Source organism: Ursus maritimus, unplaced genomic scaffold, assembly GCF_017311325.1.
Source record: "Ursus maritimus isolate PB19 unplaced genomic scaffold, ASM1731132v1 scaffold_14, whole genome shotgun sequence".
Taxonomy (NCBI): Eukaryota; Metazoa; Chordata; class Mammalia; order Carnivora; family Ursidae; genus Ursus; species Ursus maritimus.
This window is the reverse complement of record NW_024423786.1, coordinates 47,695,304-47,709,195: the sequence shown is the minus strand read 5'-3', so window position 1 is coordinate 47,709,195 and position 13,892 is coordinate 47,695,304. Positions and strand designations below refer to the sequence as shown.

General features: G+C 61.0%; 1 protein-coding gene across 1 annotated transcript in view; it reads right to left on the bottom strand.

Annotated features, from left to right (window-relative positions):
- The window catches only part of ADGRL1 (adhesion G protein-coupled receptor L1), a 33,052-nt gene extending 19,182 nt beyond the window's left edge, over positions 1 to 13,870 (bottom strand). The window contains exons 1-3 of the mRNA XM_040629193.1: positions 13,109 to 13,870; positions 9,692 to 9,905; positions 6,270 to 6,379 (exon numbers count right to left, since the gene is read on the bottom strand). Coding sequence (XP_040485127.1) covers positions 6,270 to 6,379; positions 9,692 to 9,905; positions 13,109 to 13,178 — 394 coding nt within the window. The 5' untranslated portion in view covers positions 13,179 to 13,870. The remainder of the gene's footprint in view (positions 1 to 6,269; positions 6,380 to 9,691; positions 9,906 to 13,108) is intronic.
- Positions 13,871 to 13,892: the final 22 nt, after the last annotated feature.

Genomic DNA, 13,892 nt, shown 5'->3' with positions numbered 1-13,892 from the left:
TCCTGGCTCCAAGGGAGGCACGCTGGAGACCACCTGGGAAGAAAGGGTTAGTGCTGGCGAGGAGAGAGGGGTGAGCAGAGAATTCACTCCAAGGCCCAGGCCCGACTGAGGGTCCCTCGGGGGGGCAGTCCCAGGTCCAGCTCAGAGGGGGCAAGGGAGGGAACCAGGAGCTAGGATAAAGACCCAGCCCGCCCCAGCCAGGCCCCCCCCCCCTGCCCCGGACCCCGATTTACCTGTGACCATCCCCGGCTCGGGAGGAGGGACCAAGGCAGCGCTGATGTCAGAAAGGTGGGGGGCCCCGCCCCACCCCCCCATTCCCTGAAAAGGAGGAAAACCTCAACTGCATCTCGTTGGCCACCGCTGGCCTGCCCACCCTTGCCCCGTCACATCCCAGTGCCACCTGCTCCTAGCCTCCCCTTACTGACCCAGTAGGGGTCTGGACTTGGGAGTGGTGATGTCCAGAGATACCCCTCCATCCAGGATGGCTGGGCCTCCCTCTCACCTCCCTGCTAGCTGAACCCACAGACAGGCCAGGGTGAGGGTCTGCAGTGAATTCTCTGCTCCTGCTTGGTCTGTCACCAAAGCAGCTGGCCCCAAGGGAACAGGGAGGGCTGGGACCTGGTGTGGGCTTGGGGGGCAGCCCCAGTGGCAAAAGGGTCATGGACAGGCACCACTCCTCATTCCCCCACTTCCAGCCTCACTCTTTGACAGGCTTAGGTGGGGGGATATCTAGCCCTCCCTTCACAGCATCAGGGACAAGGGGCCCCGGGTGCAAGCAGCCAGGAGCACACCCTGTTTTAGGAAGGGGAAGGGAGTCTGGGATCCAGAAGTGAGCAGGAACCAGAGGGATCCTGGCTTGCATCCTGGGCTCCACCATCTCCTTGTCCCCTGTGCCCTTAGGGGTTGGCTTGCACCATGTCCAGCACACCTGGCGTCCACCTTTTCCTCTGTGCCCAGGTCTCCCCTCTCCCCAAGCCAGGACCCCTGCCAGCTCTGTGGCCCCTGAGCAGATATGTCTGTGTGTGTGAGGGGGCGGTGGGAGGTCTCAGAGCCTGACCTGGTCAGAAGGGTGTGGAGGAGGAAAATGTGGTTAGAGGTTACCCTGGGAAAGGGGGAGAAGATGAGGAAGGGTCTGCCTGGGGCCTTTGACAGTAAGGACCCCTCCCCAGCACCAAGCTCCCAACACCTCCTCTTCCCTCCCCCTCCCTCCCCCCTTGAAGAGAAAAGATCCAGGGCTGCGGTATCCAAACCACCACCGGGCCTGTAAGAAGAGTGTCTGGTGCTGGGTGCGAGAGAGACTCAGGGAGAGAGAGAGGGAGAGAGTGGCGGGGCAGTGAGGGTTGGGGCCTGGGCTAGTTGCCCAGGCCTCTCTGAGATGGGGGAGGGCAGGGGGAGGGGAGCAGCTTGGAGGGACCCCGCCCCACCTTCCTCGAAGGGGATGCTCCACAGACCACCGTAATTTCAAGGTAAGAGCATCCTGCAAGGATGGCTCACCCGGGCCCTGCCCCCATGGCCAGCCTCAGGGCTGTCAATGTCCCCGAAATTTCAGGGGAGGACTGGACCTTCCCCAATATCCCACCCTCCAAGTTCCTCCGCTCTATCCCCTCCCCTCTCCAAATGCTGGGAAGAGCTCCACCCACCATGGAGTTTTCCCCTGCTGAAGGTTAACCCTGCAAGAAATTACGGTGCTCGTGAAAGTCCCCTGACCCGGCCTATACCTCCCCCAACCCCCCTCTCCCTGGTCCTCTAACCAAAACAGCCCAGAAGAAACCCTGACTGCAGCTTCGCAAGTGTTTCAGAACCAGAGAAAACGCTCCCCCACCCAGCGCTCCCCCCACCATAAGGCCCACCCCCGCCCTTTGGCCCCCAATTTGGCAGACTGCCCTCCCAGGGCTGGGGACAGCTTTACATCCCTCCCCAGGGCTGGGCCCCCCTGGCCGGTCAAGGATGGGGGTTGGGGGTGGGGGAAACTGGTGCTCCGTGCTCCAAAACAGCTCTGGGCCTTGGAAACGCCAAACCAGAAGGAACTTATGCCACCAGGAGCCCGAGAGATAGAAGGAATCTGCTCCCCAAAAGGAAAACAAAGGTGTCCCCTCCATCCCGCCTCCCCGAGCCAGACACGTGGTACAGAAGTGGGGGCAGGAAGAAGAGGAGAAAGACCGCTCGCCTGGCTCACCCGGTGCACTCCGCCCCCAGTCGGGAGCCAGAGAAGGGGGTCCCTCCCTCCCCTCCCACCCTGGATGCTTACACACTTCTCCTGAAGGAGGCAAAATAAGTATGAGAGAAGGCCAGGTCCCCCCCACAAGGGCTGGGACTAGGAAGGAGGGACAGCGAGAAAAAGAGGCAGAGAGAGAGAGAGAGACAGAAGGTCCTGCCCGTGCTCAGAGAGGAGCTTCCTCGGGTGGAGTCGCCCGCCCGTGGCGGCACCAGGGCTGGCCCCACCGGGAGGACACCCGGGGTGGGGGATACCAACTGGACCCAGTTGGGGTGGGGAGAAGAAGGGGCCGAGTGGGGAGGGTGGGTCACATAAGTACGGTACAGGCGAGAGCAAAGTGTGAGTTAGGGGTTAGCATTGGTAACAGTGCGTTTACCTTTCTGCTCCACTTCTACTTTAAGCATCGGAAGAGAGAGAGAAAACAAATTGAAAAAAAATGTGCAAGAAAAAAAGAGAAAAAAAAAGATTAAATTGCTTTCGTTTCTTATCTGGCAACATGCCCCCTTTTCCTTTCTTTCCTCATCCTGGTTCCCCAACCCCGAACGTAGCATCAGCTCAGCCCCCGCCCCCAAGTCCCTTCCTCTGGGGAGAGTGTCCGGGAGACAGTCACAGGGAGGGGAAGACACGCGAGGACAGAGACCAAGAGGGGGGGGGGTGTACAAACAGGCAGGTGGACGGAGCCCTCAGATGGGTGGGGGCACCCTCAGTGCAGTGGGGGTTGGGGAGGGGGAGCTTCAGCTGGAAGGTGGGCTCTGGTGAGGGGAGCACCAGGGAGGACGTGGCAGGGGTGGAAGAGCCACACAGGTTCCCCCCCTCCGCACAACCCTCCTGCTGCCCTCCTGCTAGAACCAGGGGCCAAGGGGGAAGGGGTTCAGTGCCTTCAGGGGCCTGGGCGCCCCCAGCTGAGAGAACACGCTGAACTCCTTCCCTCTCTGTGCTGGCCTTGCTAGGATCCAGCTGAGCTCCCCCAAGCCCTCACAACCCAGAAAAAGCCAACACAGAGAGAGAGGGCGGCGGAGTGGAACACAGGATGATGGGCGGCGGCGAGGCAGACAGGCAGAGCCCCTGGGCCTCAGAGAGCCGGGCGGGGGAGACAGAGGCAGAGAAGGAAGAGGCTGGGGTAGGGGGACATCACAGACAGCAGGTGGGGGCACAGACACGCTCCCACGCTCCCACGATCCCCCGGGACAAGCCTGTGGCTCCGTGTTTCTGCCCAGCCCCCCACTGGGGGCCCAGGAGCCAGGAGCTCCCTGCCTGCTGCCCGGCGGGCGGGCGGGCGCACCTGGGGGAGGAAGGGGGCACGGTTAGAATGTGCTCAGCTGCAAGGCAAATCCAGCGTTAGTCGGGCCTGTCTGGCTGTGTGTTTGTGTGTGTGTGTGGGGGGGAGTCCCACACACCCACTGCCCCCTCCCTGTGGTGGGCCCCTGCACCCACCCCTGACTCGCCCACACCAGCACTGGGGTCACCCCAGCCTCTGAAGCCCAGCGCAAGATGGCTGCCCAGGCTGCTCCCCCTTCAGGCTCTGTGTCCCTGGCCCCTCAGGAACCTCTGACCAGGGCCTCGCTCTCCTGCCACCTCTCTAGAGGCCCAAGCAGGGAGTTCCACAGGGGAGAGTTTGGCTTCCTTCCCAGCGCCTCGTCCAGGGCCTGGCACACAGGAAGTGCTCAGCGAACACGAACAGTGGGGGACAAGTGAGTGCCCCGCCTCCCTGTTCTCCAGCCTAGCTTCCCTCACCCTTGGAACTCCAGTCCCTCTTCTGCAACCAGGAGCTACACCCCCTCACCCCTGGGTTCTGCCTGCGGAGGGCACACGTGGCCCCACCGTGTCCCAGACACATTCACGGTGTGTCCCACCTCCCCCAGGGCTCAGGCTGGCTGTCTCAGTCCGACTGGGGCTGCCCATGCCCTGGGCCAGCCTGCTCTCCCTGGGCCAGCCTGCTCTCCCAGGGTCATGCCCTGGCCCACACTCCGTGGGAGGGGGAATCAGCTTCAGGAGGTCCCTATGCCTCTTTCCTCCCTATGTCCTCTTTTTTCCTGCTTCTTTGCCCGCATGGTGCCCACTTGCTTTGGCCTCCACTTGGACCAAGGGACGTGTTTCCTGTCCTTTCTCTCACCTGCCTCAAGAGGCCTGTGCTCATCATGTGTCATTGGTTTGATTTTTCATCACCAACAGCAATAACTGGGCAAAATCACTACGAGTAGTCACAACAAAGGCAATGACTACCAAGTGCCTCCTGCTTCCTCAGCGACTAAGCGCTGGAACCATGCTAGGTCCTTCCCAGGCAGTCTTTCCAGAACCCTGTCTACAGATGGGAAACTGAGGCTCCGTGCAGTTGGCAAAAGTAGGCACCGTTTCTTTCGTAGATGCCTATGGCGTGGGGCGCGTGAAGAGCTTTACCCACGTTCTCTCTGTTCCTGGCAGCATGCCCCGGAAGGGACCCCCTTCCACCATCATAGATGAAAACGCGGGCTAAGCTGGCCTGGAAGGGCACCCGCACCCTTACTGAGCACACCCTGAACCAGGCTCGGGTCTGGGCGCTGGGGGGTGAGGACGAAGCCACTGCCCTGGGGGGAGTTTACATCCAGCACTCTGCCACACAGCAGGCTCCGTGGCCAGCCCTGGGCCAGGTGCTTCACACGCATGCTCTCCTGGCCTCTTGCCTCCTTTTGCAGCAACTCAGAGAAGTTTAAGTCATTTGCTCAAGTTTCAGAGCCAGGCTGAGCCTCAAACCCAGCCTGATTTCCCTGCTGTGCAATGCTCCCAGCCTCCCGCCTCCCTTCCCTGCTGCCCCAGCCACGGGGGGTGGGTGGAGAGTGTCCCCAGTGCTGTGGGGAGGCTTCAAGGATCAGATGGGTGTCCCCCTCAGGTGGCGGCTGGAGGCCTCAGTTGCTGAAAGGAAAGGGTGAGGAGTAAAAGAAGGTTATGGAAGCACATAAGTGATCCTGTTTTCCCCAGCACGTAGGTCATCACCTGCGAGGAGAAATCAAAGGTTGAGGGGGGAGGCTGGGGTGGGAGGGCAGAGGAGGGAGAGTCACAGGGCCTCCTGCTCCCCTGCCCCTGCCCCCCACACTCAGACACTCTGGTGGCCCTGCCTCCTCCCCCATCTGCCCAGAGGCCCTACCTCCAGGTTGGCTACATGAAGCTGGCAGGGAGAGGAGGGGAATGGATGATGGGGAGAAGGGAAGGGACAGTGAGGGCAGGAAAGAAGGGCCATGTTAAGAGCGGAGTGCTGAGGAGGAGAGACCCTGTCTTTGTGGGCTCCCCTTGGCCAGTTGCAAGAAAGCCAGGTCCCTGGCTCCCCAGATTACTCTCCTCAGGCTTCCTGGGGGCCATCTTAGTCCAACATGGCAGCACTTCCCTTGCAGACAGGAAGTGCTATCATGATCATGGGCACACTAACCAGGAGATAGGTATCTGTGGAAGATGCCCCTAGCCCTTCACACCAGATCTGCCACCAGGCCTCAGAGGGCAGTCTGCCTCTCTACAGGTTTGGAACACAGCTTCTAAGACTGAGAAGGGGCAGGACTGGGAGTACGTGAGAGGTGAGGGGGACAAGAGAAAGGAGAGGGAGTTGAGAAAAGAAGGGGAGTGAGTAAGAGGGAAGAGCGGGCTTGTAAAGGGGTGATCAGAAACGGAAGAGATGTGAGAAGAGAAGGGAGGCAGAGATGTTGGAGGGCAGCAAGGTCCAGGTCCAGGGAACCAGGAGACAGGTAGATGCACCAAGAAGAGTTCTGGGGTGTGGCTTTTTACATGGGAAGGGGCAGGGCTAGTGCGCTGTGGTAACAAGAATGGAAGAAGGTGCCCTACAGATGGGGATAGAGCCTGTGGGGCTGGGGGAGGGGCAGGGACTGACTAGGGGGGGCAGGTCTGGGAGGAAAGAATGTGTGAGGGAGGGAGCAGGCCCATCTGTGCCCCAAATGCCTGGTCCTGCCTTGGCCGTGTGTGTGTGTGTGTGTGTGTGTGTGTGTGTGTGTGTGTGGTCAAGGTGTCTCCTCCTCGCTTGCTTCTGGGAGGGGGAAGGGCCCATGTCCGCACAAGGAACAAGATGACTCACTGTAGGGGACACAGTCGTACTGCACCTCCAGGTACTTGTAGGTCCCAGGACAGGGGTCGGGAAAGGCGTCAGAGCCGGCAACCACCACGCACTGGGTGCGGTTGTTACACCTGCAGAGAAGAGATGAGAAGCTGGCAAAAGACCGGCCTAGAACTGGCAGGGGAAGCATTCAGGGTCAGGAGAGGAACGAGCACCCCCAAACGGAGAAGGAACTGGGGCAACCAAGGCCAGGGGCCTTGTGGGGGCATCATCTTCTGTGTCCTGCCTGCTCTCTCTTTCGCACCAGAGAGGCTTCTACGCTCGGCCCCAGCAGGGCAGCAAGCTCAGGGCTGCGCCAGAGACCCTGCCCCATGAACTGCTTCCCCAGCTCCCCGTCCTCACATCCCATCTGCGTGTCACTGATGCCATTATGCCCTTGGCATTTTTCCTAAATAGGCTGGAAAGCCCCTGCCTGTTCAGCGAAGAGGAAGACGTGAGGCCGTGCGTACGAGGCGGTGTCCTGGCTAGCACGCCACTTATGAGACGCTCATGGTGCCCGTATGTGTCCACCCCAGGCCGGGTCTCAGGCGGGTGCCGCGCTCTGGAAACACTGCTGTGAGATCTGCACTTAGGACACAGGCAGTCTCTTCACCTCACGCCCAAGCCATCGTCAGGTCCCCCTGGGGAGTCAGAGTCCCCACCAACTTCCAGGAGCCTGGCTTACGTACAAACAAAAACACGCTTCTCCCCCGCCTTCTCCCCCCGCCATCGATCTCTCCAGCCCAGGTCTCTGGGCCCTACCCCAGGCCAGGTCTCGGCAGGGCAGGAATTAGTTAATGAGGATCTGCTCCCCACCCCCTCCAGCCCCTTCTTTTAAACCTGAGCCCTGGCCTCTGAAGGTTAAGCAGAGAGTGGCCTGTGACCCAGGAGCTGCACCCCTACCTCTGTTCCCCAAGGACCCGGAAGCAGGGGCTCAAACAACTGGTTGTACGTGAATGTTCTCAGTGACATCATTTACACAATTGCCCAAAGGCAGGAACGACCCACGTGTCCACTGACAGAGGAAAGGCTAAGCAAAACGCAGTCCATCCACACAGTGGAATATTATTTGGCCATAAAAAGGAAAGCTCTGATGTGCCACGACGTGGAAAAACCCTGACGACACTGCTGAGCACAAGAAGTCAGGCACAGAAGGCCACGTTTCATGATCCTATCTGTATGAAATGTCCGGGACGGGCCGGTCTGCAGCCACAGAAAGCAGATTAGTGGCTGCCAGGGGCCGGGGGAGGGGAGGGTGGCTGTTGTAGCTCATGGGGACGGTGTTTCCCGTTGGGAACTAGAGAGACGTGGTGGTTACGCCACACTGCGAATGTACTAACCACCGCTGAATTGTTCACTTTCAAATGACTAATATGTTATGTGACTCTCACCTCAATATCCAGGAGAGACAACGGCTGGGCCCCGCGCGTCCCAGCCTCCCCAGCGGCGGCCAGCACTCGTGACCGCATTCTGGCCAGGGAGGTGAGAATGGGCCCGAGGGGCCTTTAAAAGGACTGGGTGCGGGAGCCTCTGAGACAGAGGGAAGCGAGGGCTGAGGGTCTCTCTCCTCCGATCTGGTTTAAGGTCACTCTAGCTATTCTGGTGTTTCTCCGTCAGAGCAGCAGAGCCGTCCCGAACTAATAGGATGAGCCTCGCCTCCAGGCTAAGATGGCAGAGCGGTGGCCTCTCACTTCTTGAGCCCTCGGAACCACACTGTTCAGTGTTCCCCCTTTTGGAACCGAGAACCCACGAATGCCAGAACTGGGCCAGTTGCCGTGCTGGGCACTGCTGAAGGCAGGTGGGGGGCAGGGAGAAAGCTGGAGGCAGGAGGTGGGAGGAAAGGGATTCCCGAGGAGGGCAGGGCACAGCCTAAGCAAAGACTGGGAAGCTGGATTAGGGCTGCTCATGCTGGGGCGGGGTGTCAGACAGGGAAGGGGGAGGTGGGGGAGGACTGCTGGAAGGGTACACACTGAGGGAGAAAAGGTGGGGGGCAGGGAATGAGGTAGCTCCAGCCTGTCCACTGGTCTGAGCCAAATGATCACCCCCGTCCCCTGCCCGAAACTCTCTGGAGGCTCTCCATGATCCTGCCCAGTGACTTATTCTAGAAACCTCTGCCAACACTTCAGGAGCTGCAGAGCTGGCTCCAGCCCTCCTTTCCTTCTTCCGTTCTATGCTCTGGATCCCGGAGGAAACCTTGCCCTCTCTCAGGCATTTAGCAAAAACTCAGTGAGCGCCTGCTATGTATCTGGCTGGGGACACAGCAGTGAGAGACACAGCACCTTGTCCCCATGGGGCTGACAGCCCAGTGAGGAAAGACAAGCATGATAAAGAGGCAAAATATTCCACAGAACTATGGATAGTAGTCAGGGCTAGAAGATAAAGCAGGGAAGGGGCTAGAAGTCATGGTGGGGGGCTGGGATTTTAGAGAGGGTGGTCAGACAGGCCTCGCTGAGATAGGTAAGAAAATCCATGGGAAGGGGAAGGGATGAGCCATGTGGGTGTCAGGGAACAGCATTCCAGGCAGGGGGAATGGCCGGTGCAAAGAGTCAGAGGAGTCCTGTGGCAGATGGTGCCTGATGTGAGTAAGGAACAGGCAGGGTGGCTAGAGCGTGGAGACGGGGAGGGCCCGGAGCAGAGCACAAGGCAGGGCACGCAGGGCCTTGTAGGTCTCAGGGAAGACAGGCTTTTGGTCTGAGTGAGGGGGGTGCCCCGGCTCAGGTGTTTGCAGGCACCCCCTGGCTGCTGAGGTGGGAACAGCCTGCGGCACGCTGGACGGCAGGAGATTGTGCGGCAACCCCAGGGGGCACTGGCAGCGGGAGGGGCGGAAGGGGCGGTTAAATCCGGGTGTCACGTGAAGGGCTGACCCGCTGTGAGGGGCTGGCGGTGCTGTGAGGAAGGGTTCTGCAGCTCCACACTCGAGGTGCCTCCGCCTGGCAGCACCCCCCCCCCCCGCCCCGCACTCGCACACAGCCTTGCACGCTCAGGCGCTCACTTCTTCTCTCACGCACACGTGCACTTCTGCCATCTGTGTTCATATGTCCCCTCCTCAGGGAAGCCTGTGCGACCTCCAGCTCTCCCTCAGCTCCGGTGATGCTCTCACCCTGTCCTGCTATGGCTTTTACACGGCGAGACCTCCACTCCCTCCCCCGTGAATCCTGGAATGAGCTTCTGGGGTGCCTGGTGGGTGCAGGCTGCCAGGGAAGGGGGCTGGGTCTCCCTGGCCGTTTGCAGGGGCCTGGCACCCAGTAGGTGCTCAGGAAACAGCACCTAGACACATCGTAGGAAGACGGAGGGGGAACAGGGCGCCAGGGCCAGGGAGCACACGGAGGACAGGCATGTACCCAGGGCCCCCTGGAACTGCCTCCAGCCCTCCTCCTAGGAGCCCAGTTTGGGGGGGGGCTCACCTCTGTGACATGATCTTGAAGGCGTCGGGCAGGTAGCACTGCACGTTCTCCATCTGGAAAGGGTCGGCGTCGCAGATCTTGTCGTCTGTGCGCCCATAGTTGGCGTTCTCCACCATGATGACGTCGCTGCCTGGGCACCGCAGCTCAATGGGGTAGCCTTCGCATGCCAGCTCCCGGCGCATCAGCCCGAACGGGAGCCCGGCCCGGCTCAGGCCTACAAGGAGGGAAGACCCCGCTGAGGAGATGCCCCCCCCCCCAGCTTGGCTGTATCCAGGACGTGGGCTATACGGACCGCAGTTCTTTCATCTGTAAAATGGGCTTCTTGTTGTGCCCACGTGTACGGCAAGGTCTTTGCCCTCAGCTCCTGGGAGGTGCCTCTAAGCACTGGGGGTGTCCTGCGTGGGGAGCGTCTTTGTCTACCTGGGGGCCTTGGGCCAGGCCGGATGGGTTGATGGGTTGAATTGTGTCCTCCCCACCTCAAACTCATATGCTGAAGTTCCAATCCCTTGTACCTCAGAGTGGGACCAAATTTGAAACCGAGGTGATCAAGTTAAAATGAGGCCGGTAAGGTAGGCCCTAATCCAATATGACCAGTGTCCTTATAAAAAGGGGAAATTGGGACACAGAGACACACACAAAGGGAAGGCAGTGTGGAGACACAGGGAAAAGATGGCCAGCTGCAAGCCCAGGAGAGGGCCTGGAACAGCAACTTCCCTCATGGCCCTCAGAAGGAGCCAACCCTGCTGACACCTTGATCTTGAACTCCCAGCCCCCAGAACTATAAGATGATACTATTCTGTTGTCGAAGCCCCCCAGTCTGTGGCCCTCCGTGACAGTGGCCCTAGCAAATGAGCACACGAACAACGTGAGTAGGACTTCTGGGTATCAGTTGACCTCCGGAAGGGCTGGGGACCGAGGTCAGTCATGTGGGTGGTCACCCATGTCTCTACGACCGAGTCCCAGTGAAGGCTCTGGACCCCGGGGCTCAGGGGAGTGTCCCAGGTTGGCAGTACACCATGCATGTTGTCCACAGCGTTGCTGGGAGGGGCGATGCTGCCCCACGCACCCCTCCCCTCAGCTGATTTTCTCTCTAACTGTTCACTGGAATAAACTGTAACCGTGAGTATAACAGCGTGGGGAATTCTGTGAACGCTTCTAGGGAGTCATCAAATCTGAAGGTGGTCTAAAGGACTCCTGAACTTGCAACCGGTGCAGAAGCGAGGGTGGTCTTGGGCACTTCCCTAACTGCACGCCACCCCACGCAAGGGGGAGAGATGGCATGGGCGGAAACGCTCTCCTGTTCGGAAAGAAACCACAGCGCCTGGCTTTGCCAGTCCTTGGCTGACAGGCCAGGCACGTCCGTGGGGCCAGAGCTTCTCGGCGTGGCCTCGGGATCGGCGGCACCAGCATCATGTGGCGGCTGGTTAAGAATGCAGCTTCTGGCTCCCCAGCCCTGGCCTGCTGACTCAGGATCTCCAGGGTGAAACCAGGCACCTCGGGCCGATGTGCCCGCCAGCGACTCTGACGCAAACTCAGTTGGGACAGCCAGTGCTTTAGCCTCCTCGGGCCTCCGTTTCCAGTCTGTAAGATCAGCACCAACAGCCCAGGGCTATGCCTCAAGGATTCCACGCACTACAGAACGTTCCCGAAGGAAGCACTGAGTATGGCGCCCTGCGTGGTGAGGGTCAGCGTGACAATGAAAGAAAATGCCCAGTGGGGTTGCACGGTCATGATGCTGTGTGAGGGCCGACAGCTTCGGCTCAGGAGCCAGACGACCGGGGTTCAAAGCCCTGGCTGGTGGCCTCGTCCAGTAACCGACCATTTCTGTGGCCCCAGTTCCTTCTCCAAGGAGCTGCCACTCCCACCTCACAGCACCGGGAGGGCTGCAGTAGGTGCGAGTAAGCCTAAATAGTAACATTTGAACAAAGGCCTAAAGGAGGCAGTGAGGTGATGGGTGCTAAGAACTATCGTTGTGATTATTGAGGGGCGCCTGGGTGGCTCAGGCAGCTGAGTGTCTGCCTTCGGCTCAGGTCATGATCTTGGGGTCCTGGGATCAAGCCCCACGTTGGGCTCTGCACAGAGCAGGGAGTCTGCTTGAGATTCTCTCCCTCTCCCTCTCCCGCTGGTGCTCGTTCACTCTCGCAAATAAATAAAATCTTTAAAAAAACCTACTGAGGGAGCCAGTCTCTTCAGGACAGAGTGGGCTCCACGTGGTCCCCACCTGCCGGGTCAGCCACCTTGTCGGACACCGGCCCCAGCCAGGCCTCGCAGGTTGCTGGAGGGAAGTGGGGACACGCAGTGGCTCACAGGCTCTGATGTGCAGACTGGAGCGTGTGGGTGAAGAGAAGGAGCGGTGCCCGAGGGCAGCAGAGCCATGCAGACCCCCTTTGGGGGTCTGCTCCCTCCACTGTCAGGTGGGGGGCCCCCGGGGGATGGCAGCAAGGCCCCTGAGGTTTTTTGGGGTGAGTTGAGTCTCACTTGGGGGAAAGTATTACATGTGTTCCTCCAGCACCATCTGCTTCCCCAGCTAATTTTAGTCCTTCCCGGGCCTAGGAGGGAGGTCGGGGGTGGAGGGCTGGCTCAGATGGGTCTGGGGGTGGAGTGGCCCCTCCTAGGCCAGCTGGGGCGGTGGGGCAGGACCTGGATGGGAAGAGAACGTGGGCGCTGGGGGAGCAGAGGGTGCCGGCTGACCAGAGCAGTGCCAAGGCCCTGGGGCCTGGCTGAATGATGTCCCCTCCACCTTTGCGGCTTTTGGAGTACTGGGCTACAGGAAGGGACAGGGAAGCAGAGTCCACCAACAGGACTCTCCAGACAGAGCTGGGGGGTGCCGGCTGGGGGCATGCCCAGGGCTAGGGGCAAGGCCAGCAGGCCCCTTTTTCCTGCCTCTCCTCTTGCTCTGCCCTTGCCCCCGCCTGGGCCCTCCACGGGGACCATAATTGAGTAATTGGTGGAGGTGGGCGGGCGGGCCCGGGGCACTAATTGCTGCGTGTGCGGGATCCCGGGGCCGGCATAGGGCCGAGCCGGGTAATGAGTTGTTTTTAAATAAACGTCAGCGGGCATGCTTTAATTAAGCCTTCTTCCCAGCGAGAGCCACAGAGATGTAATCACAGAGAGAGACACACACAAGACAGGGGCGCACCGGCTCACCGGGAAGGCCGGTCCTGGTCCCAGGAGGCCACGGCCCGCATCCCAGGCTCTGGGACCCCTGCCAGGCTGGGCCCCGCTGCCCGGGGACCCCTCAGCGGCGCTGGGGGGGCGGTGCGATTACTGAGTCTTCTTCTGGCTTGGCTCGGCGGCCGTCTGGGACGAGCTGGGGACTCGGTTCTTCACCAAGTGGCTGGGAGGTATTTCAACATTCTCTCTGCCCTCCCAGCCGCCCTTGCAAGGCGCGGCTCCCCCCGCCCCAGCAGCACCTACCTTGGGTGGCCGAGGTGACCAGGACGGCGGTGACGCACACACTCCAGAGCGCGGCGGCCAGGCGGGCCATGGCGGTGGCCGGGGGCGTGTTGGGGGCGCTCAGCGTCCTGTGCCGGGGGCCTGGCCCCGCATCAGCAGGTGGGCGCCGTGGCCTGGCCCACCAGCCTGAGGAGAACAGGGAGAGTGAGGCGGCGGCAAGGCCCGGCAGGCCCAGGAGGAGGGGCGTTCGGGCCGGTCCCCTCTCCGCCTGCTGGTGGCCGAGGGCTTCCCCGCCACGGTCCCCGAGAGGGGCCAGTCAAGGCCTCCCTCGAGCCCGCTGTACGGGACTGAAGCTGCACCCCTGGGCCGGAGGCTGGCCGCCCCTCCAGGCCCTCGGGCTTCCACGGCTCACTCCCAGCCCGGCCGGCAGACAGGCCCACCCATGTGGGCACGTTGGACCAAAGGGGACCTCCCGGAAGCTCCTCCCGTGGTCTCGCAGCCCCCCCTCGGGTGGCAGGGGCAGCTAACTGGGATGCCATGGCTGTCAAGGGCCCACCTGCACCCAGGCAAGCCTCAGATCGTCCATCAAGGGAGATAAAGGCCTTCTGGAAGCCCCTTCTCCATCCCCAAATCCCAACCCTGCCCACTTGTCTCCCTGACCCGGCTTCCTCACTCAGTCCTGCAGGGGGGTGGGGGGGCAGGGGAGGAGGTACCCAGGCATCCTGGCCTTGACTGGCAGCCTCTCAGTCTTGGGCAGGAGTCCAGGCCCCGCCCCCAGCCCTTGCTTCCTGTCTCTCCCGCTCTG